The sequence below is a fragment of the Neolamprologus multifasciatus genome, chromosome 18 (genome assembly GCF_963576455.1).
Source record: "Neolamprologus multifasciatus chromosome 18, fNeoMul1.2, whole genome shotgun sequence".
NCBI classification, from domain to species: domain Eukaryota; kingdom Metazoa; phylum Chordata; class Actinopteri; order Cichliformes; family Cichlidae; genus Neolamprologus; species Neolamprologus multifasciatus.
The window spans coordinates 20,972,315-20,998,960 of record NC_140456.1 but is presented as its reverse complement, the minus strand read 5'-3'; the positions used below and the strand labels follow the sequence as shown (position 1 = coordinate 20,998,960).

The 26,646-nt window shown below is 42.1% G+C and overlaps 4 protein-coding genes across 6 annotated transcripts; 2 read left to right on the top strand and 2 right to left on the bottom strand.

The window, feature by feature from the left end:
• LOC146497822 (cullin-3-like) lies at nt 1–9,161 on the top strand. 2 transcript variants are annotated; one of them, XM_085142081.1, is made up of 16 exons: nt 1–97; nt 3,107–3,304; nt 3,432–3,545; nt 4,500–4,660; nt 4,781–4,895; nt 4,985–5,213; nt 5,334–5,479; nt 5,611–5,787; nt 5,899–6,069; nt 6,222–6,329; nt 7,095–7,219; nt 7,314–7,410; nt 7,568–7,702; nt 7,828–8,014; nt 8,396–8,541; nt 8,651–9,161. In XM_085142081.1, exons 2-16 carry the CDS (start codon nt 3,107–3,109, stop codon nt 8,780–8,782), a joined length of 2,241 nt encoding a protein of 746 aa, XP_084998207.1. In that variant the 5' UTR covers nt 1–97; the 3' UTR covers nt 8,783–9,161. The 2 variants fall into 2 exon arrangements, with proteins under 2 accessions (XP_084998207.1, XP_084998206.1); XM_085142080.1 differs by lacking the exon at nt 1–97 and adding an exon at nt 1,342–1,590.
• Nucleotides 9,162–9,824: 663 nt separating this feature from the next.
• Nucleotides 9,825–12,308, bottom strand: dhrs12lb (dehydrogenase/reductase (SDR family) member 12-like b). Its single transcript, XM_085142107.1, has 10 exons — nt 12,238–12,308; nt 11,694–11,827; nt 11,532–11,614; nt 11,339–11,434; nt 11,138–11,219; nt 11,003–11,064; nt 10,757–10,861; nt 10,508–10,598; nt 10,251–10,388; nt 9,825–10,135 (listed from the first exon to the last, which is right to left on the bottom strand). Exons 1-10 carry the CDS (start codon nt 12,291–12,293, stop codon nt 9,978–9,980), a joined length of 1,005 nt encoding a protein of 334 aa, XP_084998233.1. The 5' UTR covers nt 12,294–12,308; the 3' UTR covers nt 9,825–9,977.
• Nucleotides 12,309–12,592: 284 nt separating this feature from the next.
• On the top strand, nt 12,593–18,047 carry ap1s3b (adaptor related protein complex 1 subunit sigma 3b). Of its 2 annotated transcripts, XM_085142109.1 has the most exons (6): nt 12,593–12,792; nt 14,299–14,477; nt 14,570–14,678; nt 14,837–14,974; nt 16,112–16,173; nt 16,345–18,047. In XM_085142109.1, the coding sequence occupies exons 1-5, from the start codon at nt 12,790–12,792 to the stop codon at nt 16,151–16,153; spliced, it is 471 nt and encodes a 156-aa protein (XP_084998235.1). In that variant the 5' UTR covers nt 12,593–12,789; the 3' UTR covers nt 16,154–16,173; nt 16,345–18,047. The 2 variants fall into 2 exon arrangements, with proteins under 2 accessions (XP_084998235.1, XP_084998236.1); XM_085142110.1 differs by lacking the exon at nt 16,112–16,173 and having other exon boundaries at nt 12,601–12,792.
• scg2b (secretogranin II b) lies at nt 17,299–20,603 on the bottom strand. The gene is made up of 2 exons (XM_085142083.1): nt 20,478–20,603; nt 17,299–19,952 (listed from the first exon to the last, which is right to left on the bottom strand). Exon 2 carries the CDS (start codon nt 19,933–19,935, stop codon nt 18,142–18,144), a length of 1,794 nt encoding a protein of 597 aa, XP_084998209.1. The 5' UTR covers nt 19,936–19,952; nt 20,478–20,603; the 3' UTR covers nt 17,299–18,141.
• Between the last annotated feature and the right edge of the window lie 6,043 nt (nt 20,604–26,646).

Below are 26,646 nucleotides of genomic sequence, written 5' to 3'. Positions count from 1 at the left end.
TTCCAATATATCTCCTAGCAACCTATGTCCTCCTTACAAATGGCAGTGAGAGATGAATAAAGTGATAAAGTTGATGGTACTATGAAGGATTCAAAAGGTAATTGAATATTTTTTCTATACATTGTGCTTTCTTGTGTTTTACTTTAAGATGAAACGGTTGATAAACTATGAACCGCTAACGGAGCCAAGATAGCGACCGAGGTAGACGCCGTTCTCCGCGGCTTGGCAGGATTTTGCAGTTTTACTTCCATTTCAGCCTTCGTTTTTTCTCTGAATTACAAGTGAGTTATCCTACTGACTGTTCCTTCAGTACACGTATGCTGTACTTCTAAGTAACGGCTTCCTGAACCATACTTAAAAGAACTATTTCGTGACCCTAGCTTCTTTGCAAAGCGATAGCTCAGATGTTTCCAACAACTCAGGGTAGTAAAAGGAAGGAAAAAGAAACACCTATGAAATGTAAAAGTCTAACGAAATGAGCAACCAAGGAAATGGAGAGAAATACATGTGTAGCTGGCTCAAAAACCACTCCCAAGAATGCCGTGGCTGCCGAACATGACTACAACTGCAGCAAAAGTCCTGAACTGATGCCACTGCCGGTTTCGGACCCCGATATTCCGGCCAGACCCGATGGTAAAAAACACAAAGGTGATATAACTCTTGCTGATGTGCAAAACAACATTGCTACTCATCATTAATAAAAATCAATCCACCAGGTTCTCCCGTAATTTAACTCCTATTTTGGATAAAACATAATGCTTAGCTGCAGCGGGATTTATCCAGTAAAGGGAGAGTTTTACTCACGAAAGCGGAGGGATTATCTCGTCTAACTTATGCTTGTGTTTTTGTTGTTTCTTTTATCTTTTCTGAGTTCTCTCTTTGTTATGAGAAAATACTGTTTGGTTTCTTTAAGTACCCCACGGACAGGGCAAACGAATTTTAATTTATTAATTTACTGATATTACTGGCTAAATTTCATATACATAAATTGAAATTTTCTAACGCAAAACCATCCTTTCAGTGCTTTTTAAATGAAACCAAACAATATGTTAAAACCATACAACATTCCCAAAATGTAAACGCTGTCAAAACCATAAACTTATGTTCCCTGTTTAATGTTATGTGATTCTTTACTAGACTGTTCTATTTTGTTTTTTACCAAACCCCCTGACACTGTGTTTTTGTAATTTGTATCTATATTTTGTGCTTTGTCAATAAAGCTTATTCAAAAAAAAAGCCGCTAACTTCCAACCTGTGGAATGCACCTGTTAGTGACTTTTCTCCTCTCGCGAGATTTCGGATTGCGCAGTGGAGAACAGCCGTCCGCCATCACTGCATACAAGCTAACACTAGCCAAAACCACTGAGGAGAACGACTGACAACAACACAACAGACACACAGGGCGACCTAATTCCCACAGGGGAGGTCACCGAGTTTCTCTGTCGCTTTCCGGGCGCTGAAAGCAAATTAGCAGCTGCCTTTCATGTAGTCTTTAAGTCAACTTAGAAAGGATAGTCGTTGCAACTAATCATGTCCAACCTAAAAAGCGGCCCCAAGAAGGACACCAAGATGAGGATACGAGCCTTTCCTGTGAGTACTGAGAACTGAATGAGCTTTGTAAAATGAGCCGAAACTATGAGACGAGTCAGGGGATGACAGGTCTTTATGCTAGTAATTGCCTGCTAACTAGTTGCTCAATCGAAAAAAAAAAATGTCACTCAAGCGAAAACTGCTTCAATCTGAGCAGTTACCTTGGGCGTATTATCGTGCAGTTTATTTAATGCTAGCTGGCTTATTGGTTTGTAAATGTCACCGTCATTTGTCATGAGCTTATGTTAGCATTAATTGAAACTTCAGTGAGAAGATGGCTAGCTAAGTAGCGGGCCTGGCCGTGTTAGCTGTCTTGACATTTGCTAAGTCAGTCTGCAGGTATCAGTGCGCTATGGTAACGATAAGCAGGGTTGTTTGTTGCTATTTTTCACGCTACGCTTTTGCTTCCGCCCGCGGAGGATATCAACACACATTGTCATGCAGAGTTAGCTGGAGAGCTAGCGCAACTTCATCCCAACAAGGTGCTAAAGTAAACATGGTCAAAATAACTTGAACAGGTTATGGTGTTGATGTTGGCCAACCCATCACAGCCACCCCTACCACAAATTCACACTTAGACGTTTGCATATAAGCATATGATCAAGCCTGATACATTTAGGACAGTTTAGAAAAAGAAAAACCCAAAACAGATGATGAAGCAAAAATAAGAATGATTTTGTCAGTAGTTTGCGAGGTATATTTGGCCAAAAAAGAGAAAAAAATGAAATGGTCCATTGTTTAATGAACACACAACCAAGATATAGATGATGATCCTAAACACCTTTTCAAAATGCATAATAGACTCCCTTAAGAGATAAAAGACATGCCATTTACAGTCCCAGTAACATACAACTGTCAGAAGAAAAGGTATTTATAGAAGGAAACAAATGAGAAAACGTTTCTAGCAGATTGAACAGCTTGGCTCTTGTTTTCCACTGAAATCAGGTTAAGATTTCTGCTGAGAGAATTCACATCTACTTCCTACTTACTTACCTCTTTTATAGGTACAGTTGTTTTCAAATGTTATGACTCAGTTGCCTTATTTCTTGATTTAGAGAGTTTAATTGTTTGTCATGGATTAAGAAAAAAAAAGTTAATTTTTTTATGAAGCAGAAAGCAGGGTGTTTGGTAACCTGTTAAACAAGCCACCCTTGCTTGTTTTTGGCATAATATTCAGGTTGCTGAAGTAGATGGTACAGTCTGTCTCTTTTGCTCTCTCTTTGGTAGAATATTGGCAGATATAGATAAAAATATGTGACAGACAACAGAACAGTCCAGGCATTATGCATTTCCTCGTTTCAGAGATGTGGCTTTCAACATTCCTACACTAATTTCCAACAGAAGGGAGAAAAAAAGTTATGTCTATTTTTACAAAACAGTTACTGACCATTTGCAAGAGTATACAAAAGACATGAGATACATCAGATAGACCTGCTTTGGAAAGACTAATCCTTTTTCATTCTAAACAAAAAAGGCATTAATCAAAGTATCTGAATTTAATATTTGTCTCTCACAGATGACAATGGATGAGAAATATGTGAACAACATCTGGGACCTTCTAAAGAATGCTATCCAGGAGATTCAGAGGAAAAACAACAGTGGACTGAGCTTTGAGGAGCTGTACAGGAACGCCTACACAATGGTGCTCCACAAACATGGGGAGAAGCTGTACACAGGCCTGAGGGAGGTGGTCACTGAGCACCTCATCAACAAGGTAAAGAACCTTTCATCAGTTTCAAAGTATTTTAGACAATGATGAGAAGGGATCTGAAAAGAAGACAATTATTCATAATACCACATCAGATGTTGAGATGACTTTATTTGACTATTTATATCTTCAGGTACGGGAAGATGTCCTAAACTCCTTAAATAATAATTTTCTGCAAACATTGAATCAGGCCTGGAATGACCACCAGACTGCCATGGTCATGATCAGAGACATCCTCATGTACATGGTAGGTATGCATTTGCGTTTTAGTCATACTCCTCATGTAAAAAGTTCTGAAGCTGGACATCAGTAATTGTAAAAGATCTTTAAGATTTCATAGAGCATTTGTAACTGTTGTTTGGTGTTTTTGCACATGGAAATAATTTTGTGATATTTAAGGGATGGCCATTTGTGTTAACAGTGGACGTAAATGGCTTCTTTCACTCCTCAGATGGTTTGAAAGAGGAGTGAAAGAAGCCATTTACGTCCACTGTGAGCGACCATCTTTAAACAGAAGCGGTGGTTTACGACACCAACTGTCTGAAATCTATAATCCAGTTTCGAGATCCCTTCCCAGACGCCTTAACGCCCACTCACATCCTGGGTCATCTGACCTCAGGAAATCACATGATGGGGTGGGGCCAGGTTTCACAATGAGCTCACCTGAAACCCTGGCTGATTGTGACTCACACCCGCTTTCACACCTTGGCGCATGTGATTAGGTAGAGGATCATCAGGGGGTCCATTGTCCCTCTGTTGGGGGATACTCCCACTAGGTTTAAATCCTGGACTCCCCACCTTTTGACCTTAGAACTGAAGAAGCTTCTCGGATCAGAGGTGAAACATCTTCAAGCAACTCAAAGAAGTCCAGACGCTTTTCTTTCCAAGCTCCTTAGAAAACAGTAGGCTAAACAATGGCACCGTCAGTACAGAGACTACACAGCTGTCCTGAAGTTCTTTAGTTCTGTACTGTCCTCTTTCTTTAACTCAGACAGTGGGTTTTTTTTTTGTTTGTTTGTTTTAATCTACTGAAGGCTGACAACCTACCTTATTGGAAGCCACTTCTTACTTTGTAAATTTACATATGCTACTATGTATTTGTATAATCACAGTACGGCAAATCCATCCCTTTTTGATACCATAGTTTATCATATTACATATTTTCATAGAAAACTGCATCTTCTGTTCTCATGTCTTCTAGGACAGGGTCTATGTTCAGCAAAACAATGTGGAAAATGTCTACAACCTCGGCCTCATCATATTCAGAGACCAGGTGGTGCGCTACGGCTGCATTCGGGATCACCTACGACAGACCTTACTGGACATGATTGCACGGGAGAGAAAGGGAGAGGTTGTAGACAGGTGTGAAAGAATAGTGCTTCACTTCTTGGTCTTTAGAACACCTTTACTGCAGAACTGAAAGTTCAAAAGTACAAAATTGAGTGATGAGCCTTATTTCAAATGCTCTACAATTCATTGCAGGGGAGCTATCAGAAATGCCTGCCAGATGCTGATGATTCTAGGCCTGGATGGCAGGTCTGTATACGAGGAGGACTTTGAGGGTCCTTTCTTAGATATGTCAGCAGAATTCTTCCAGGTGAGTCTGTGCTATGCACTTTTTACTCCATCTTTTTGTTGCTGTTCTAAATAATTTCTATAACAACACATAATATATGCTTGTTTCAGATGGAAAGCCAAAAGTTCTTAGCAGAAAACTGTGCCAGTGTCTACATAAAGAAGGTAGAGGCCAGAATCAATGAAGAGATTGAGCGAGTTATGCATTGCCTGGACAAGTCCACAGAGGAACCCATTGTCAAAGTAGTGGAAAGGGAGCTAATTTCAAAACACATGAAGACCATTGTGGAGATGGAGAACTCTGGCTTGGTCCATATGCTTAAGAATGGCAAGACGGAAGGTAAAAGCATTAAATCATTCATGACTTTTCTGTGCACGTAATTCAGAAATAAAAAAATAAAAAAAAAAACACCAAAGAATTTCCTTTCTCATTGTTTTTTACTTCACGTCTCACTCTCAGACCTGGCATGCATGTACAAGCTGTTTAGTCGTGTGCCAAATGGCCTGAAAACAATGTGCGAGTGTATGAGCTCTTACTTGAGAGAGCAAGGCAAAGCTCTGGTGTCAGAAGAGGGAGAGGGCAAGAACCCCGTTGACTACATTCAGGTATGCCTCTGGTATCTGAAAAAAGTGTAGCATTAGAAGATTTAAATATCAGGTTAATCATGCTTAAAGTACCAAGAGAGACTTGTATCGTGCTGGATTACATAACTTCTTTGTTACCACCTTTTGAACAGGGTTTGCTAGACCTGAAAACACGATTTGATCGGTTCCTCCTCGAGGCCTTCAACAACGACAGACTCTTCAAACAAACTATAGCTGGAGACTTTGAGTATTTCCTGAACCTCAACTCCCGCTCTCCAGAGTACCTTTCACTCTTTATTGATGACAAGCTCAAGAAGGGAGTCAAAGGGGTGAGTGGCTTCTTCAAAAACCTTAAGTCGATCTGGAAGTCATTTAGAGTTTTTTGTTAGCAGCTGACTTCTACTTTTTATCTTGTTTCTCCCCTTTTCTTGTTTGAATAGTTGACGGAACAGGAAGTGGAGTCGATTCTTGACAAGGCCATGGTGTTGTTCCGGTTTATGCAGGAGAAGGATGTTTTTGAAAGGTACTACAAGCAGCATTTGGGTCGTCGGCTGCTCAGTAACAAGAGTGTCTCAGACGACTCAGAAAAGAACATGATCTCTAAGCTCAAGGTAAAAACCATTTAAAAAGTAGTAGTTTTGTATATAAATTTATGCACGGGATTTGTCCATTCTCATATAATTTATCTCATGCTTCCTCTCTTCACCTGTCTAAATCTTTGTCAGAGGGTTCTTGTCATTTTCTTTGTCTCTTTCTGTTACAGACAGAGTGCGGCTGTCAGTTCACCTCAAAACTGGAAGGGATGTTCAGAGACATGAGCATCTCCAACACTACCATGGATGAGTTCAGGCAACACATACAAACTACATCAGTAAGTCAGTCAGAAAAACAAGGCACACAGAAAAACCCAGCACAGCTGACGAACTCTATGATAGCACAGCAGGATTTAAGATATAGAGCCTCATACACCCACGCATTGCACATTCATACAGCTACACAGCACATCCTTACACGTTCAACTCAGGCACACACTTTATTTTGATGAAATATGTATCTGTCAGTGCCTTATCTCTACACTTTGTGATGTTTGGTGTCATGTCTCACAATAAAATTAAAAAGCAGAAGTCATTGTTTAGGTTGTTATTTAGAAGTCCTGTTTTAAAGCATGAATAGAGAGCATTGACTAGTTGTCACAAAGCACATTTAGATTAGAAGTCAAAGTTCTATTCGTGTCCAGAGTGCTGATGTGATCGTCTCTGCCTCACCCCAAAGGAACATTTGAACATATCAAATGCTAATTTACTTTATGAATACAGTAATCTCAGAAAGATAAGTACACTGACCCACATCTTTACTTAGTAGACAATAGTAGACATGCCTTAAACTACACAGTGGAGGCCTTACTGTGTATATGCGTTAGTCAAACAACATGATTGGCTCATAGGGTCATTAATTTGGCTGTTGATTGTCTCTTTTGGGGCCGAATTCTCCCATGGATTTTTTTTTTTTCTTTATTCAGGATTTGTTGAGTACCATCTCTCTGTCTCGCTCTCTTACTGTCTGATACCAGATATTCTGTATTGAAGCTGTAACGGGTATGTAGTCATGTTATCTGCTTTTCATGTACGTGTTCCAGGCATCTTTAAGTGGTGTGGACCTCACAGTAAGAGTCCTAACTACTGGCTACTGGCCCACACAGTCTGCAACACCTAAATGCACCATCCCACCTGCTCCCAGACACGCCTTTGAAGTCTTCAGACGGTAATCCTCTTTCTTCATATGTTTTGCAATACAAAGAAGATCTCAGTGTACTTGTCATTTATTGGTTTTCACCGCCTTTGTTTTTATTTTCCAGATTTTACCTAGCTAAGCACAGTGGTAGACAGCTCACATTACAGCATCACATGGGAGGAGCTGACCTAAATGCAACTTTCTATGGAGCTGTTAAAAAGGTAGATTCTGCATTTCAAAACTGCTTTAGTTTTGAAATTAAAATGCATCTTATTGTGATTAAATCAGTATCATTGAGGATTTTCATAATCTTTCTGTTAAGCAGCAAAACATGTTTGGTTTTTTTTTTTTTTTTTTTTAAACCTTCTCCATGTGCAGGAGGATGGTTCAGAGTTGGGTATGGGAGGTGCACAGGTGACAGGGTCTAACACCCGCAAGCACATACTACAGGTCTCCACCTTCCAGATGACCATCCTCATGCTCTTCAACAACAGAGAAAAGTGCACTTTTGAGGTGAGAACACACTTTTTATATGGCTGCACTCTACCATTATATGACTTAATGTCTTTATATATGTGTGCTTGTACATATTGGTGTCACAGTTTTTCACTTAAAGCCAATTTCTTTTTTTTCTACAGGAGATTCAGCAGGAGACAGATATTCCAGAGCGAGAGTTGGTGCGAGCATTACAGTCTTTAGCATGTGGGAAACCCACACAGCGAATTCTCACTAAGGAGCCCAAGTCCAAGGAGATAGAAAATGGACACGTGTTTACAGTCAACGATCAGTTTACCTCGAGACTGCACAGAGTCAAAATTCAGACAGGTGAGCAAAGGCTGTGTGTAATGCACCAGAGCTCGCTGATGTCTTGTCTTTTCCGGGACCCTTTCTGTCCGTCACGGCTGACACGCCAGGATTTATGGGTCATCACTGCTGTGCTTTTTAAAAAATATAATAGTATTGCATATTAGTACTTATATTATCTAATACTGACTGATTCAATACCACAAGTAGAATATCATACAGCTTTTTAAAACAAAATAAAAACACAATAATTTACTTTTTTTTTTTCGGGTTATGCATAAGTAAAGGCTTCTGTTCTGAAATACTTACTGTTACATGGTGGCTGTGTAACCATAGCAATCCTTGAAGTGGAGTTAGGACACTTCCTTTCTGTAATACAGTTCCTGTATCCAATTTTTCCAGTTGCTGCTAAACAAGGTGAATCAGACCCTGAAAGGAAAGAGACTCGGCAGAAAGTGGATGACGACAGGAAGCACGAGATTGAGGCAGCCATTGTCCGAATCATGAAGTCGAGGAAGAAGATGCAACACAATGTCCTGGTTGCAGAGGTAAGGAACTCGTCCATTTTACAGAATCAATTTTCCTTTTTCAAATAATGAATAACAATTTTAATGCTGTTACTTTCTGTTCTTCTTTTTTTTGTGTGTGTTTGTTCAGGTCACTCAGCAGCTCCGGGCACGTTTTCTTCCGAGCCCTGTGGTAATCAAAAAGCGGATAGAGGGACTTATAGAAAGAGAATACTTGGCGAGGACACCAGAGGACCGTAAAGTGTACACCTACGTTGCGTAGAAGACGAACTGTGAAGGAGACGAGGAAGAGACTGGACTGGAGGGAGGGGGAGGGGTAGTTGTTTTTCTTTGGACTGTTGTTACGCATGGACTGGAAATTCTTTTAGAGACAGACACTGGGAACCCGACTCATCGCCCCTTCCAAAAAAATACAGTAAACACATAAATGGTGAATAAAAATCTTACTACAGGAAAAAAAAGAATCCATCGAAATCTTCTAGATGATTTTTAAATCTGACCAAACTTCCTGTTCCCTGAGAGTTTTAACATGGATGGATCCAGCTTCAAGCTTTTCACTGTTTTACCCTTGTAGAGCTCAAACTTGAAAAGAATCCCTTGGGAAAAATGTGAATGCACCACTTATTTTTTTGGTTCAATACTGTATAAAAATAAAATTATTAAAAAAAAAAAGAGGAAAATGTGGATTCTTACAAAATAACGATTGTGAAATGCTGGAGATTTTCAAGCAAGCAATTGCAAAAAGTCCACTAATTTACTGATGTTTGTCAACCAGCTGTGACGGATCAGTATGAAAGGAAGCGGGCTGAGAGGGAGCGTTTACTGCTCTCTGCTGACCCTTTGTGGAAATAGCATCTAAATCCACACCCAGACAGTTCAGGATGAAAACATCTAGTTTATCCCGCTGCTCTGCAAGAACACAAGTAGTCTTTTCTCCCAACGGACACAACGCTGTCATCTGGTGTTTATATAGAAGAAAGTGTTTCCTTCCCAGCACGCTTGGTCATGGTTCAGTTATCTGAATTGGAGATAATGAGGGGTATTTTTTTTTTCCCCCACATTCCATCTGTTAGGTTGGGTTTTACTGCCGTAATATTGTGCAAATATGTAACAATGTGGCGCCATAAAGGAGACTGAGCAATCGGGTGCAGAAAAGCCATTTTTTCCTATTTCATCAAACATCAACTGCACATCTGAGATTTAAGCACTGTGGACATTTGTGCAAATTTCCAAATATAAAGCACGAGTCAGAAATCTGTTTTTGTAATGTAAATATACAAGACATGAGTGCACATGCAATCAAGTCAGTTATTTCGTCTTTAATCAATATTTTATGACACTACACAACGCAGTTTCATAAACATGCAACTGTTGTTGTAGACAGGAGGCTTGTTAAGAATCGACGACACCTTTTCCAGTAGCTGGTCATATGGTTATGACGTGGAGAAGCAGAGAAACTAGACAAACTGCGGTCTACAAGGTCCAGCGGGATCTGCGTCAGCTTGCAACTGAACAGCTTTGGATAGATTCTCCAATTGAGTCATGAAACTCTGAATCTCCTCAGCCGAACTGTGAGTCCAAGCCAGAGGGAGGTGGGTGGGAACAGGCTTCCGATCTGCAACACATGTAAGCTGTCAGAACTGGTGGCGCCAGACAATGATGATGCTTGAGTTGACCTGAGAAGGTTAACAGATAATATGGTGGAGCCCGTCACATTTCGTGCTGTTTACCTTGAAAGAACTGCCCGCTGCGTGTTCTGGAAGCCACCCTGGACAAAGCCAACCACACGACTGTGTCGGCTCCTTGTTCTACAGTACGCAGCCTGTCCTCCATCATCCGGTGGAACTGAGGCATTGATGTAGAAACGGCTGGAAACAAGGAGAAAATAGATCTAGCTGTTAATTGTATTTGTGGTTTTTGAGAAAGGAGGAAGACTAATTAAGATACAATTCAAGAAAAACTGCAACTGTTGCTCAAATGAGCGTACCTGGTGTATCTACCCAGCCTGGATGCATGACAGAAAAGTGAATGACAGGATTGGCTTTGGCCCACTGTTCTGTCAGCACCACCTGCTGTCTCTGAAAAGGAACAACACAATGTGGCCTCTTTACATCTTACGTCAGTCTTCTCCATTACTCTAAATGGCCTATATAACCAGTCAGACATGGTATTGTGCAATGTAAAGCAGATTCAAACCTAATTTTTAAAAACTCTGGACCACACCTTCCTGTCTTACCTTGTTCTGTGCGTAGACCATAATGGCATCAAAGTAGCCCTTCGCTGACTGCAAGTCATCGACCTCGAGTTTCTGTACCAGCATGCCTCCTGAGGACACAGTGATCTAATAGGCGGGAGGGGGAATAAATACATCAGTGTGCTTACAACACCATGACCCACTACAACGTGGACAAGAGTGGCATTATGCTGTCTGCACTATACAGATGAACACTTTGTTTGTGTGCACTTATGCGTGTAATCATACCACTCTTGGATCCCGGCTCTTCTGTAAAAGTGGTATAAGAGTCTGTGTGAGAATATACACCCCTGAAAAAGGAAATTCAAAAATTGAAAAATTGTTATGCAAGACAACAATCTGACAATCAGAAGAAAATCTCACCCATGGTGTTGGTGGCAAAGTTCTTCTCCAGCCCTTCAGCGTTCAGCTCTCTCTTGTGCACCATACACCCTGCATTGTTTATCTGCCAAAGCAGAGGAAAAAGTCCAATCACACAACTAAGTCTAAACCATTAACACAATTAGCTTAGGAAAGAGGATATGAAATCTATTTATTGTAATAAAGAATAAAGGTGATACATGCCAAACCATTCAGTGATGGATACTGCTTCTTGAAGGCCTCTGCAAACTCCCAGACTTTGCGTGACTGGGACATGTCCACAATATGGATGTATACTTCCTAGAATATGAAGATTAGGCATCACTTTGTTTCTCATAAATCAGGGGATTTTTTTTTTTTTTTTTTTACCTTCTGTATTCAAAGTCAATATTCTCACCGTGTTCCCAGATTTAGTAACAATGTCTTCTTTGGCTTCTTCTGCTTTATCTTTGTTCCTACAAACCATGTGGACCGTGCCACCTGGAGACAAAGCATCAGGTTTTATTTGCTATCATTATGTGGTGATGTTTGACAGATAACACAACCCTCCGGCGTGTACCTTTCTTGGCTATAGCCATGGCTGTTGCTTTTCCAATTCCACTGTTGGCACCAGTAATCATAAATGACCTCCCCACCACCGACACATCCAGGTCCCGGGGATCAAACTCTTTAGATGCCACTTCGTATCCCTTCCTACAGGCGTGCAGAAAACATGTAATAAAGGTAATGCTACAAGGCGAGGATTGATCATTTCTCAAAAGGCAGCTTGTGATTGACAGCCTGCATTGTTGTTGAGATGATGAGACGGTCATCCTCAAGACACACGAGCTGTCAATAGAACTATTGTAACTGTACATAAAGGGCAGTTTGTGTGATGATTGTGCCACACAGTGATCAGACCTTTGATATGGCTCTGCGGAGCAGCTTTTGGGGTTGAATAAACAACATGAAATGCATGTCACAGGGCAGAAATCCTAATTTTAGTTTTAAAAAAAGACAGACAGAACAAAACAATACCAAGTAAAAAGATTTATATTTACCAGGCATCTTTTGACAGCATCCCTACACACAGCAGATCAACACCAAAATGATATCCTACTGACCTTGTATATTGCTGGATTCCATTCAAAAACCAGATGGCATTTCGGTACAGAGACATGATTTCAAATGAGCAACAATTCCAAACAAAGTGCATCAAGTTTTCCAGTCCTTGTTCAAGCAGCTGTGTGACAGATCATAATCACATGAGGCGGGAGGAGAGGGATGCGCTTGCTGCTCTCTGCCGACTCTGACCGGGAATAACATTTAAACACACACCCTGACAGCAGTCAAGCGACGCCAGTTATCAGATCATTCATTAACGTGGGTCCCACAGTCACGTGGCAGATTTGTTCGTTTTTTTAAAGGGCGCTCCTGGTTGGGCGGATCCCTGGAAATACAAGCCCAGGATAACCAATCCACGATGGTTGTGAGTACCGATGACGCGTCACTGCCCAGCGGCATTGTGGGCGGAGTTAGCCAAGTTTCAGCCTGTACTCACTTCACGGAGGATAGATATGTGTCCATCCGGACAGTTTGACCCTTTGTGAGGGTTAAAGTGCTTAGTTTTTAAATATTTTTACGGTGTTTTGTAGCTCCTCGGTCTAGTGTTGAAAATGGTAAGTTTCTGGCGAATGTGTTTGTTTTGTGCGCTTGACTGTAGGCATAAAATACCCCGACTGTTCACCTGTTGCACCTGCTGTCGCTGACAGGTAGCTAAAGCAGGTAGCTAAACTGCGCCTCTAACAGCACTTCCTGCTAAACTAGGGCAGGTTTGTTTTCCGATTTAGGCCTGATGAGAGTCTACTTGGTTTCCACTTTGAGTTTTTATTGTCTGTAACCTACTTGTAATAACACTCGGAAGTAAGGTGTGTGCTCTACCAGTCGGTCTATTCTGTAAGAAAACAGGTTTTGTGACTTCTCGTCGAGCGTTGCCCTGCTGGCTGTTTAATGCTTTACATATGAATTTGCCTGTGAGCCCTTAAGGGGTGTACACCCCTGTAAATGACCTACAGGTGTGTAGACAAACAATCCAGTCTTCCTGTATCTCTGGTGATTAATGCTTGACTATCACTCAGTCTAATAATGTTATCTCCATCTGTATTGTTAATTTCCGTTCAGTTTCCAGTAGTGTCTTCATGTCTTCATTTTGTTGGCCTGAATGGCTATAATAGAAGAATGTGTTTCTTCTTTATACATTGTATAACAGTGTATTGTTTTTCCTCTGACTTTAGTTAATGGGTTTCTCAGATGTTTGAACTCAGCTGCTCATTTGAATGACACATAAACAGGCTGGATCATAAATGTTGTGCAGCACACTCCAATTGTGTCATACTACACATACTTCTTTATGACTGCAGTGGTGTTCACTGGCTTTTCAGTGTGCTCTTTGTTGCACATCAGGGTTTAGGCATTACAGCCTCACTGGTGACCTGAATGGTAGAAAATAATTGACAGACCTCACTACTGAGACAACCCCCTGTTTTTCTCTCTTTTTTTCTTGCAAGCAAAAACCTGGTACTCTTAAAGTCGAGTCTGAGTTTTGTTTTTTCTTTAAATGAAACCTAAAGTCAGGATGATATTTCAGAGGGCCTTGCATGTTCTCGTTTCTGATTGGGAGAAAAATGCTCCATAAAGCCTGAAGACAAATAATATTTATTCTTGAAGCCTAACTTTAACAATGAGAGGAAACGGCATGGCAGTGTGGTCCCGACAGAGCGGGGGTGGGGATGAAGGAGACTAATGTCTGTTTTGATATGTACTCAAACCTGACCGGTGCTCGGAAACACGTTATCCAAACATCCAAAACCTGGACTCGCTGGCTCACTTGAAAACTGCCACTTCCTCAGTTGTCAGTGACCTTCACTATTACTCCCTGTCAAGCCCTTTATTTCCCCCTTGTGTTTGGTCAGTGAAGTTACTCGCTAATGAACCGTGCCAGCAGCACAGCCACTTGTGCAGTCCTGATTGTGACTGTGTGTGTTGGTGTGGGTGCAGCGCCGGCTGCTTAATAAAGTTTCTCGGGATTAACTTGATGTGGATTTGTGTTTGTTTGCGTGAGTCATCGTTGCTGCCTCGACACGGGCCAGGATTTCCCCACTGACAATGCCCTCTTGTGTTGTTAGATGCGCTTCATGCTGCTCTTCAGTCGCCAGGGGAAGCTGCGTCTGCAGAAGTGGTTCACGTCCATGTCGGAACGTGAGAAGAAGAAGATCATCAGGGACATGACCACCATGGTGCTGGCACGGCAACCCCGCTCCTGCAACTTCATGCAGTGGAAAGACCTAAAGATTGTTTATAAGCGGTAAGTTTGCTTCACGTGTTTATTGACACTTCTCCAATAGGTGTTGATCCCCACAATGCCACTGTTAATCATCTGTGTCTGATTCTCCTCAGGTATGCAAGCCTGTATTTCTGTTTGGGAGTAGAGAGCCAGGAAAATGAGCTGCTAGCCCTGGAGATCATTCATCGCTACGTGGAGCTGCTAGACAAATACTTTGGCAATGTATTTCACCTTCTCATATTTGTTATACAGCTGTAGTCTGAAGTAAAGTGTTGCTAAAAATCAATAACATTGCTGCTCAACTAGGCTGCAAAGATTGGATCTAAGAATATGTTCTGCTCTGTAGTTTCTCTAATTTAATAACTGCGTCATCCTCTCAGGTGTGTGAGCTGGACATTATCTTTAACTTTGAGAAGGCCTATTTTATCCTGGATGAGTTTCTAATGGGAGGCGAGATCCAGGAAACCTCTAAACAGATTGTGAATCGCTCCATTGAAGCCTCAGACATGTTACAGGAGGTGAGATTCACTGATATGCACGCACAAATGCACTTAGTAAAACACTGTGACTTGCACCTGTGGTGTGAGCACGTAACATCTGTTGCATGGCTCAGTGTATAAAGCGAGACACTGCAGGCATAGAGATTCTGGCCTATTTGGATTTATTATTATTATTATTATTATTATTATTATTATTATTATTATTATTATTATTATTATTATTATTATTATTATTATTATTTTGTTCAGACTAATGTAAATAAAATGTCTTAAATATGCATTTTGTCCACTGTGCAAATTAGTGCATGTTTAAGGAGGCAGTGCCTATTTTTTTTAAATTTACTTGCAGCTCTCGGGAAGTTTCACGGTTTATATCTGTTGGTTAATTCTTATTATTAAAACAGACACTGAAATGCTGTTTTCCTCAGAAATCTCCATTCCAGTAGCACTTACATACAGTGAACCTTACAGAATGACAGGCTGGAATAAATCTGTATCAGCTCTCTTCGGTGTTCAGTTAAAAAGTTGCAATACCTAAAAAATATACTTAATGGAAGTGCTCAACAGGAGAAGGTTAATGGTGATACATTGTATTTAACAGACTTCACTTGTAGTGTCTCCTTTTAAAGCAATGTTGCCATGTTTTCAAATGTATTCCAAAGTTTGTTTATTTATTTAAATCATGGTTGTGGGGTATGTTGAAAGGCCCAGATACCTGAAATTAGTGCTTACTGTTTGCTTTAAGCAACACGAGTATTGTGTGAGGCTCTGACATGGGAACGTGATGTGTGTGCGTGCGAAGTAGTCGGTGCATTGTAGAATCCAATCAAATGTGGTGATCCCTGTTGTGCCTTTGTCTTCCTCATATCTAAAAGGCATGTGGATAGTAGTGGCTGCTCCCTCTTTGTTTTATAGGTCTGTGTTTTGCTGTTTTTCTTACCCCTTATGTCTCTCTCTCTCTCTCTGGGTGTTAGCGTGAGACAGATTTTCTTTAAATGTTAGCGTTTGGCTGGTGCTTCCTGCTCTCCCTGTAGGCTCGTGGCTCGGTGCGTAGCTGGGTGTGTTTTTCGGTGCTCCTGAGTCAGGCTGATTAACACTTTTTATCTAGAGTGATGCAGTTTAGTCTCCCATTCATTTTGACCATTATCGCTTCAGGATGACATCAGTGAGTGGTATGAGGTGGAGCTGTTTGGATGACCTTGAATATGGACAGAAAGGTTAGATGTTCCGCTTATGTTAGTGCATTGCTGTGCTCAGCACTTTGTAACAGGTGATGTGTAGATGTGTGACTGTGGATATGATTTTGTATTATACTGCACTTTTTAGAGTCTGGGAACCTGATTGTTTTTTTCATCCCTTGTGCTTTCTTTTCTATTTTCTTTCCTTAGACATTGGAGGAGTACATGAGCAAACCTGCATTTTAGCTTGTGGGGGTGGGGGACAAAAGGACATGAACTAACAGCAAAGAAGAAGACGGGAGCAAGCTGTGCTATATAGCAGTCACATACGTTTCTGAACCTGAAAGTGGAGCGAACTTCGATTCTACTGAACATTTTCAGAAGAGAAAAATCTGGCTTTACTTGAATGTCTGCCTAAATCATAGCTGTGTGTATCATGTCTTTTGTGGCGACTCTAATATACATTAACAGTAACGCATTCAAGTGAAAGGAGAGTTTGTATGTGTGTGTTTCTGTGTGGAGGATATGGGTTGGGATGGGTTTTTTGACGTCAATTGCAGTTATTAAATTTGAAGTAATAACAAGATAGTGGGTATTTAAAGGAAAAAAAAAATCATGATCAGGAAGTAATGTTCCGATTTCCAAATTTCCTGTATTTATCATGTATTAATATGTCAGAAATTAATGTTTGGAGTCTGTTTGAGAAGTGTCTGATATTTTTTATTTTTTGTGCCAATCACTCAGCAACTTACGGAGTTACTTACAGCACAGAACTCGTTTTGATATAACACTGATACCAATGATTACCTGCTGTTTTTAATCTGTAAGACATACAACGTGTGTTTGACTGTTAGTCTTTTAAAAAGGGCACTTGCTATGCTAGTGTGGGTGTGATTGCTGTTTCTTTTTTCTTTTCTTTTCTTTTTTTTTTAAATGTATACATTTGATGTGCATTTTCTGATGTTACAAATAAAATGTTTTTTGATAAGCAATTTGCTTTGAGTAGTCACTTGTTATCTTGGCGCTGAATGTTTAATTTGAATGAATACTCATGCTGTATCCCCACCATCCCCGACCCCCCAAAATAATGCACGTGCTGCTTTGGCTTCCTTTTATATGCAACATTTATATTTGTTTAATAAGGCAACACAACTCAGAAAGAAGAAAAATAATACCGCTGATGCTTTATTCATCTGTGATTGATCACACATTGTTGAACATGTACAAAAATGGTTTAAAAATGAGCATACATAGCACAATCACTGGTAGGCCAACAATACAGAGCTTCGCAGTATGAAAGGGGCTGGAAGGCAGGCGACGTTCTGATATTGAGACTTGGAAATAATTATCTGTAATAACAACATTAAATCCACTAACCCTGAATATATCACGAGTCACAACAACACTCGCTCTGAGGCCAGCACACTGCCCTAATGAGAAATTCCTATAATATTCCAATAGTACTCCAAATACGCCGTGTACTTGTGTTAAATTCCCGGTCAGCATCATACTGAATAATTTACATGAATATTCACATATGTAATTGAATAGTTTTGACATGGATGAAAAATAAGCATCTTCGCCGTTACTCATTTGATTACAGTTGAAAATATAGTGCTGTTTACAAACACATTTAATGTAAACAAAATCACAAATCTTCAATAACTTGGGTTTGGTTGTTAATTTATTCTTTTTTTCTTTTTCTTTATTAACTGGCAATTTGAGATTGGTAAGAGGTTCACATCCTAAGGGAGGAACCTAAAATCTCTTGTATAACTATATATTAATAATAATATAAGGTTCTTGCAGCAAGTAGGGACTTTTTTTTTTTAATTATTATTTGATTTGTAAGAGTGCTGTAGTTCATTTTCGTTAGGGAGATATTAGTCATACCGGCTATAGTTCATATAATAGAAATTTGTAAACTAGATCACGTCCACCAAACTTTATTTTTCAGACAGTATATATACTAAATTCATAATTTCGTGCGTCTGGCAGGACATCTGGCTACATCCCGGCCACTGTTTTTTCACGGTGCTCCTCCTCTTCGTTTACGGTTTGAGGGGCCGAGGTTTTGGCCGTTATCTTCTCTTTCCCCTGCATCTCTGTGGGCTTTACGTTCTCCTCTGTGGCCTCCTCGGTTTCCCTCTTGACCAGTGGCCTTTTCTCATTGTCCGCTTGCCCCAAGTAGTCCATTGCGCGCTCGTACAGCTCGTATGGGAACTGCGCCTTCAGCTGCGCCTGGGTGTCCCGCTTGGTGATGGTGTTGGGGTACTCTGTGAGAATTTTTGCCGCCAGGTATGTTGTCACCTCGTCTTCCACGTCACCGCCGTCGTCGTCGTCACCGTCAGCCTCACGCTTCAGGGGCATTTTGTTGAGCTCGGAGAGAAACAGGTTCTCCCTGCGTCCGGAGGGAGGGGGGATTTTAACTGGACCTGAATTTGCAGCAGGGTTGGACGCAGCAGGCATTCTGTCTGAGGGCTGAGAGGTCTTCATGGGTCTCTGCACCACGGGGTACTCGTTACTGATTGTCTCTACCCCGATGATGTCTAAAAAGTCCTCTCTGTCCATATCATCGGGGATAGTCTTGCTTTTCAGCGGCAGTCTGCGGCTGAAGTACCTTATCTTGGGGGTTTGGCCAGCATTCGTGTAACGAGCCGCGGCTTGTGGATCGCGGTGGAGCTTTCGGAGCTCCTCGGTGAGCAGCATATCGATAAGGTCTTGTGGAGGGACGTGCAGCTTCAGGGAAAGCTCCAGCAACTCCTTCACGGTCCGAGGATCCACGATAGAGGGACGGATCAGTCTCTTTTTCTGCTCACCGGTCTTATCCCTCTTCTGCGTCTGGTCACTCATCTCCATGACTTTCAGCAGGTAGTAATCTACGAGCTTAGTGTCATCATCAGCCTCCTCTTGGTTCTGGTTGGCCCGGCGTTGCATCTCCTCCCTCTCTGATTCCTCCTGGTCACTGAGCGCTCTGTCCATTTCTTCATGGCTCCCGTTGACCATCTCCTCCGCCTCTTCCCTCTCCTCCATGGGGACCCACTCCTCGCCTCCGGCCACATCCTCATAGGCCTGGTTTCTCAGGCTGAGTCGGTCCTCTTCTTCCTCCCCGTCGTCCCCGTCTCTCTTCTGCCCACCGATTGTGGGCATCCTCCCGAGCTCATCAAAGATGGAACGCAAATTGGCGAGGCTCTGGGGTGTGTACTGCTCATCCAGGTCCTCGGTGGCCCGCTTGGAAGCGTCAGTATTTTCCTCGTCCTCAAACATCAGTGGGTACTTCTTGTGGGGTCTGGGGAAGTTACCGTAATCTACTGGTGCGCCCTCAGGCATTTCAGTATCTTTGGTGCGGTGCCTGTGAGCTCGGCGGTCATTTCTCGGCGGCGTTGCGGGGCTAAGCTTTGCGTCCTTCCCGGTCTGATCCTGGAGGGACCTGAGCAGAGCTTTCATCAGCTGCTCAGCGGTAATGTCCTGCCTCTGCATGCCCGGGGAAGGCTGGTGATCCCCGGGACCTTCGTCCTGCTGCGAGGCGAGCTGAAGCAGGACCCTGAACTTCTCCACTTCGTCGTAATCCACGGGTTCAGGCTGGCCCCCGTTTCGTTGCTGCTTCAGGTTTTCAATGTACTCCAGGGCTTTCATCATGTCGGCGCTGGGTGGATACGCAGCCGGCTGCCCCTCACTCTCCCCTCCTCGGAGCCTGTAGTGACGGGGGAGAGACGCAGCCTGCACGGCGCATCCATGAATGAGGAAGGCGAGCAGGACCACGGCTCCCCCCGCGGGCAACTTGTGGTGAAAATGCAGCATTATAGGCAAATTATTACCTGGAAAACAAGAGAGAGGACAATGATGGTGAAGCAGCTGGGAGGGGGAAAAGATCATAGATTATTTCCCTCTCTTCGGTTATCTTAACTAAAAGCTTATCAGGAAGCAACGAGCACGATCGTAAACAATTCTGTTTTGATCTGGGGTTTGTGCGCCTGTCGGGGAGTTACGCTTCGCAAACTGAACGATGTGTCGGTGTGCGTGTGGAGAAACATTCACATCGCTGGATGAGTCACTCCCCGTCTGGTTATTGACAACGTCTTAAAAAAAATCAGATTTCCTCCCGTCAGCATCCACATTAACTAAAAAAAAAAATCCTCCGTTATTACAACTCACTGTAATCCCCGACTGTAGAAGGATATAGTTTTCTTTCTATTTCATTCGTTCTAACGGAACGTGTCGAAATCTGCGAGAAGCTGTGATGTAAAAAAATAGAAAAAAGACTGTCTTTCAATTTTACGCGTCTAGATGTGAATCAGAATTAAAAACTGAATCAAATAAATAAAAAAGAAATCGTGGTTTACCTTTGGCAGTAAAGCTCAGACAGCAGTAAGGGTGTATGACATCTCCTCAGTAGCGGTGCTGTTCTCTTCTGTTTTCAGCACTCGGACAGCTCCCCTGGTTATATGAGGCAACACCTGACCACCGCGTCATCACACAGCACACGCAGTAACCGGCCTTAAAAATCCATATAAATGATTCAGGTTTATGATATGGCATACTAATAGCTGCGTTTAAAAATAGCCTTGGACGCTGTCTGTTGCACAGCAGCGCTGTGTAGAAGATGCTGACAGGAAGGATGTTTGGAGTTGCTGCTTGGGAAAAACAAAAAGAAATAAAGCCATTTGTTAGATTCAGCTGTGGAAACAATGAAAATGTTAACTTTGCATGTACAGGAGAGCTGATTTGATTGAAGTGAAACCAACTCTTAGGCGCCAGTTTTATGAGATGTAGAGCTAAATGTGCCAACGCCAAATCCCACTTTGTAACGAGAGGTTCTTAAAAATGCACTTTTGGTCATGAAAAACAACATCGCTGCACGTTCTCAACTTGGCATTGGAAGAGTTAAACCCTCTAGCGATGACTCACAGGCTAAAACCACCGCGGAGTTGCTGTCGCAGTTGAGCAGCCCCCACCAAACCCCTCCTCCTTCTCCTGCTCTCTCTTTCTCTCTCCCTTCGATGACAGAGATGTGATAAACACTGGGCCTCTGTTGGGGGCCAGAAGCTCCGGCATTCCGCAGGACCACAAGATGTAAAGGTCTACAGCAGATGAGATAAAAGGTGGCGACAGGTGAAGTTTATGGTGAGATCAAAAGCCTTATTAAACACTTGGGCTATCACTGTTATCGCACAGTGACGCCTTCCTGCTAAACCAATCAAGAGCACTACACACGGTGTCCAAGGTTCTACAGTACATGAACAGATGCCACACAGACTTGTTATACTTTATCCACATGTTTGAATACCTTAATATATTTAAGTTGATGTGAACAGTAACATTCCTGTAGTATTCCCGTTTCATGTTTTCGTTTCAAGTGTCTCCTTACAACCCTCCTCTGATGCTCCAACAACATCTCAAGTCTCTAAAGAGCTTCAGGTCAGCATCTTCTGACATCCCACACACAGAAGTACTCTTCCATTTCAGCCCAGCTCTGCCTTTCCCGCCCTACTTCCATCTCACATCTAATTGCATCCGCTGTCCTGCTCAATCGTTTCATATTTTCCATCCTTTCACATCTCTTAAATAAAGAAAAACTGGTCACTTAATGCTTTTACTTTATCCTCAGTACCAAAAGTCACAGAGGGATGGGGGAGGGATGAAGCTGCTTTCGAAACTCGACTGTGCCGTCAGCTGTCTGTCATGTACGGCTGAAGAGCTGCAGAGACCCTCGTGACGTTGAAAGACCCACTGTGCTGCTGTGCCTGCTGCCTTGTTTAAGTCCATCTCGGTGTGGGTGTGGGTGTGAGGGGGGGGGGGGGGAGCAAATGGAAAAAAACTGAATCACAGATCAAAACACAGTTAAAGGGAAAGGAGGAGAGGTGTGGTGGTGTTTGGAGAATGTGTTAGCTCTCAGCATCACACACTGGACGTGGTGACTCTCCATTTAGAAACAGCCATCGCCATGGGCGACAGCAGCGGTGTCAGAGGTCCCAGCAGTTGCATCGTTGCTGTATAAATTGAGTTCAACTGTGTCTCTCTTCAAAAGGGCACATTATCCTGCATGCGTATTAAGAAACTGACGATGGAACATGCTTACTGTCTCCTATCTGTTTTGCTGAAAGTGAACAAGCACACAGAACTACTTGAAGATGAATTTTTGGCTCATTTGTTGGCCGTGATGCTGACCAATGTCTTGTGTGCGTGAGTGAAAGTGACAGGGTGAATGAGAGCTGTCTCACATCATGTTTGAAGGAAATGGTCCCCTGCTCAATCTCCTTTTAAATTTTTGCCTTGTGTCCTTTTACAGTGTAAAAACAGCCTGGTGGTCTGGATGTTGTGATGTGAGCTGTTAAATATCTGTTTGAGTTTAAAGGATGCGTGCGCTTCTATTTGCGTGTTTATTTCTTGTTGTGGAAGTTATACCAACCCCCCTGGGCACTGTGATGATTCTGAGTGATGGATCAGAGGTTTCTAAACTCATATCCCAGCAGGCCGCTGCTGGTAAAAGATTCACTGACTGAATCTGTTATTCGTCTCCGGGGCTTGTGATGTGCTGTCTCTGTGCATCATTCTGTACTGATTAATTACTTCAGATGCTAAAAAGAAAATAAACATTCCCAGTGAACGGCACTATTGCATTCTCTCTGTCTTTTTCTCTCTTTATCAATGAGAGTAACATCAGGGCACAGAGAAAATGATAGTAATTAGATTACGAGTCTTTAGTGCCACTCTCATCCTCTCATGGGTTTTGTTTCCTGCTTCTTCAGTGCCCTTCTTCTTCTTTCTCTCCATTGAACTCTATAAGTCTATCGATAGCAAAGCCCATTATTAGACAAAACAGAAATCATTTTGGCAAAGTGTTGATGATACCATTGCCTCCTTTGGTTGCTAAGTTACACAGAAGTATGCTTTGGAAGCCCCTTCCATTAATTCAGTTCTGAAGTTTATCTTTCCACTGAAATATTTCTCTGAGCCTCCTTCTACATCTGCTCCCCCTTCAGATAAAATAACTCAAAGATGTTCTGCACTTTCTAAATAATTTTAAAAACAACAACAACATGGCAGTCAGGGTGTCCTGGCAAATCAGAAGAGCTGAGGTCAGGGCACTGTGTTCCAACCCAGCTCTTTCACAGCTCCTCAGATTGTGATCTGGAGATCTCACCAAGTAGAGTTATCATCTTCAGCTCCCCCAACCCCACCCCCCATTAAAAATAAGCCTCGTAAAAAAAATGAAAGAGCTAAAAGAGCCTCCTTTAAAAGACCCGTAAGAACATACTTTTGCAGGAAAAGTTTTTCGTCTCTGTTTTGATCGTGAACCTTTTTTGTATTCGGCTCTTACTCAAGGTGCTTTTCAGGGAGAAGAGAAAACATGACATGAATTCCTTTTATGACTCGTGGATTTTTCAGATTCTGGACTCGTGCCATTTTTCTAACAAAGCAGAGACTCAGAATCACAGATGTGCAGTGCAGACTTTATTAACTGAGCTGGTATTTTTCAGGGTGGGGGGTCCTTTAGGCCTGAGAGAGAAACGCATGAAAACAACACATTTACAGGTTTCAAGGCAAACAGGTGTAGAGTCACAATGAGCCTCTTTTTCTAGGTGGAAATTATTTGCTTAATGGACAGTCTTGGTTGTATGTTAAAAATGTTATTTTTTCAGCAAGTGACTTCATTTCTTTCTTCCTTTCTTCTTCAACCTGAAAAACCATGCAAGTTCTCCTCTATAATCATGAAATGATATATTTCTTTCACTCCTGTTTAAACCCTGCAGCCCTGCTGTTCTGGGTGATACCGCTGCTGTTTCCTTGCACATAAGCCAGAGATGTGGGGGGAGAAAATTAGACTAGCTCAACAATGGCTTGCTTCCGTCATTATAATAAAGGAGTACACACCCATATACAAACTCAAACACATACACTGTGTGACAAATGGTCTTTTTTGTTTGTTTGGTTTTACTTTTTCCTTTATGCTCTGAGTTCAGATTCTTGCATCAGTCAGCTCAAGGACCTGTGACTCAGCCGAGATCTTCAGCAATCAACAGCAAATTCCTGGAATGGTCTAGCATTTAGTGTGTTCGCTTAAATAATGTTGTGTGCGAAAAAAAAAGGAAAAAAAGAAGAAGATATAGATAGAGCTGCATGTAGTCAGCCCCTCCTCCTCCTTTGTTTTGTTTCACTCCTCCTCACCTCTTCACCCACCCACCCCCCGTCACCACATCATGAGGCGGGAGGGCACGCGCAATGGCGCGCCCGTTGTCATGGCTCACCTTCCTTTTAACCAACGTCTCCATGGTGACGCTGTCTCACTTGCCTTTCATCTGCCTCCACCTTCATCTCTTCCCACAGGTTGGTATCCTCGTCTCCTTCATTAGACTCTCCAGTTTAGCTGGCCGTTTTCTCAGTGACGCGCATTCATTACATTTTCTCCTTCTGCTGTACCCATCTGGCTCATCCTTCTCCTTGAGCCAATTACTGCAAGTAAAGCATGGTCCTTGTCTTCAGGAGGCAGGTTGTTTCAGGAACAGAGATGATGGTGATTAGAGCCACAATATGTTGTCTGAGCCATTAGGATGGAAGGACAGAAACAAGGAGAGGAAGCATGCTAGCTGAGCAGCATAGGGAGGGCAGAGGAGAAATGAATGAAACAAGGTGAAGATTCAATACAAGCTTAGCCTTTCTAAAAGGGCAAATGTCCACGTAATGCTACAGGAATGCAGGAGAGGACCTGTGGGATTGGATCAAATATCTCTGCTTTAATGAGACTGGCTTCAACAGCCAAGCCTCCATTCCTCCTCTGCTAATGATCATCTTTGGATTCCTTCCATTAAAAAAACAAAAATAAATAGTTTGACATGTTTGGAAATGTGCTTATTAATTTTCTCGAGTTAGGCTATATGAGAATGTTGTTGCCACTCTAATTTTTCCAGTTAGCTCATGAAAAGGACTGGAAATATGAGGGGTCTTGCCAAAACAAATCGTTCTTCCACTAATCAATTATATACCTTGTTCCTTTAATCAGTGCAAAACCAGAATGTTTGGGGTGATTTCACAGGTTTTGTGCGCCAACACTGTTTCTTGGCTAAGTGTCAGGAATACCCTGGAGTCTTGGCTGGGTTCATGGGAACTTGCTCCCAACTGATAAACAACATGCACTTACGTTTAAGCATGACGTTGCCAATTTCCAGCTACGCGTTTAACAAATGATTCCCTTCACTCTTATTTAAATGCATACTTCTATTTAAAACATATATTTCTGATGATTTTGTGCCTGTTTTTTTTTTTTTTTTTTAGCTCACTTAAGCATAGTGAACTCAAGGCTTTGTGCCATTCTTTTCCTCTCCTCATCTCATGTTTTTTTTCTTACCGTTTGACAAAGGTGCTATTTTAGTCATGCCTACCTGGCTGTCTCCACCGTCACAGCCTGATTCTTTAGCAACCACATTTTTCCCCTTCTCCTTTTAACTTCTCTTCAGCCCTTTTCAGCAGTGCCCCCAACTAGCCTCTCAACCTCAGCATCACTCTTTTCACTCCTTGTTGTTACCTTTCATACCCCATGCTTCTTTACACTGTACATATTAATGAATGCGAGCACTCGCCATGTTGTTCTGAATCATACTGAGAGGATGTGTGTATGTGTGTGTGGCTGCGCTTGCATGCGTATATGAGCAAACGTGCTCAGATTCGTGTGTATGGTGAGGGATTCAGCATGACGCACTGGCTGACGTCACCAGAGGCCCAGTGAGGATGTGTTTATTGATGAAGAAATCCTGTCAATGAAGAGAGAAGAATGAGAGCGAGCACACGCCACAGTAACCTGTTTTTAAAACTGTATAATATGAATCAGAAAACATTCAATTTAATAAAATTTATTATGGCCATACAAGAAGCTGTTTGGAATTAATAATGCACATATTCACAGAAAAAAGAAAAGGAATGATCCATCAACATTTTTGCCTTTCCAGCTGCTCTTTTTGCCTCCCTAATTAGTTGTTCTTAACAGTCTAATATGTTCCTAATTTGCTTAACTGTAACCCACACTGTCTTGGTAACAGAGATGATTGTCATGTTCATTAAAGCGTGACACCTTTTCCAGTCTTCCTCTGCAAACACAGTTTTTTTTAATGCAAAGCTGCTGGGAAAAGTGTGTTTTTTTTGTTGCAAATGTGAGTCATTAAATATGTTTTGGGTGTTGCTCTAATACCAGCTCCAGCACAGAAATAGCCTACTGTAGCTTTGTTGTTCTATTAGAAAGCCAGCGCCTGTGTTTCTTGCGCACCACATGGAGCTCACTGGATGTTTAACAGTGTCCCTGCAGCGTGGCACTATCAACAAGACAAGCCGTCTTTGTTCTGAGAATTTTAAATGCGCATGCTATTTCTGCCTCCTCTACTTCTCCCCACAGTTCGTCCTCTGATCTTTCCGTTAGTTAGCCTAGTTGCATCTCATTCTTGGACCCTGCCACCACTCCCTTCTTCCACTCTTCCACCTCTCCTCCATCTCTTCCTTTCCTCTCCTGCCCTTTTCCTTCAC

Excerpts from the sequence above, each read along its gene's own strand:
- dhrs12lb (XM_085142107.1), bottom strand. The coding sequence starts at position 12,293 with ATGTCTCTGTACCGAAATGCCATCTGGTTTTTGAATGGAATCCAGCAA. Across the intron at positions 11,435-11,531 it reads TTACTAAATCTGGGAACACG|GAAGTATACATCCATATTGT; the intron begins GTGAGAATATTG and ends TTCATATTCTAG. Across the intron at positions 10,136-10,250 it reads CAGCGGGCAGTTCTTTCAAG|ATCGGAAGCCTGTTCCCACC; the intron begins GTAAACAGCACG and ends CATGTGTTGCAG.
- ap1s3b (XM_085142109.1), top strand. Across the intron at positions 14,478-14,569 it reads CTAAAGATTGTTTATAAGCG|GTATGCAAGCCTGTATTTCT; the intron begins GTAAGTTTGCTT and ends GATTCTCCTCAG. Across the intron at positions 14,975-16,111 it reads CCTCAGACATGTTACAGGAG|GATGACATCAGTGAGTGGTA; the intron begins GTGAGATTCACT and ends TTATCGCTTCAG.
- scg2b (XM_085142083.1), bottom strand. The coding sequence starts at position 19,935 with ATGCTGCATTTTCACCACAAGTTGCCCGCGGGGGGAGCCGTGGTCCTG.
- LOC146497822 (XM_085142080.1), top strand. The coding sequence starts at position 1,531 with ATGTCCAACCTAAAAAGCGGCCCCAAGAAGGACACCAAGATGAGGATA. Across the intron at positions 5,788-5,898 it reads TCAAGAAGGGAGTCAAAGGG|TTGACGGAACAGGAAGTGGA; the intron begins GTGAGTGGCTTC and ends TTGTTTGAATAG. Across the intron at positions 6,330-7,094 it reads AACACATACAAACTACATCA|GCATCTTTAAGTGGTGTGGA; the intron begins GTAAGTCAGTCA and ends TACGTGTTCCAG.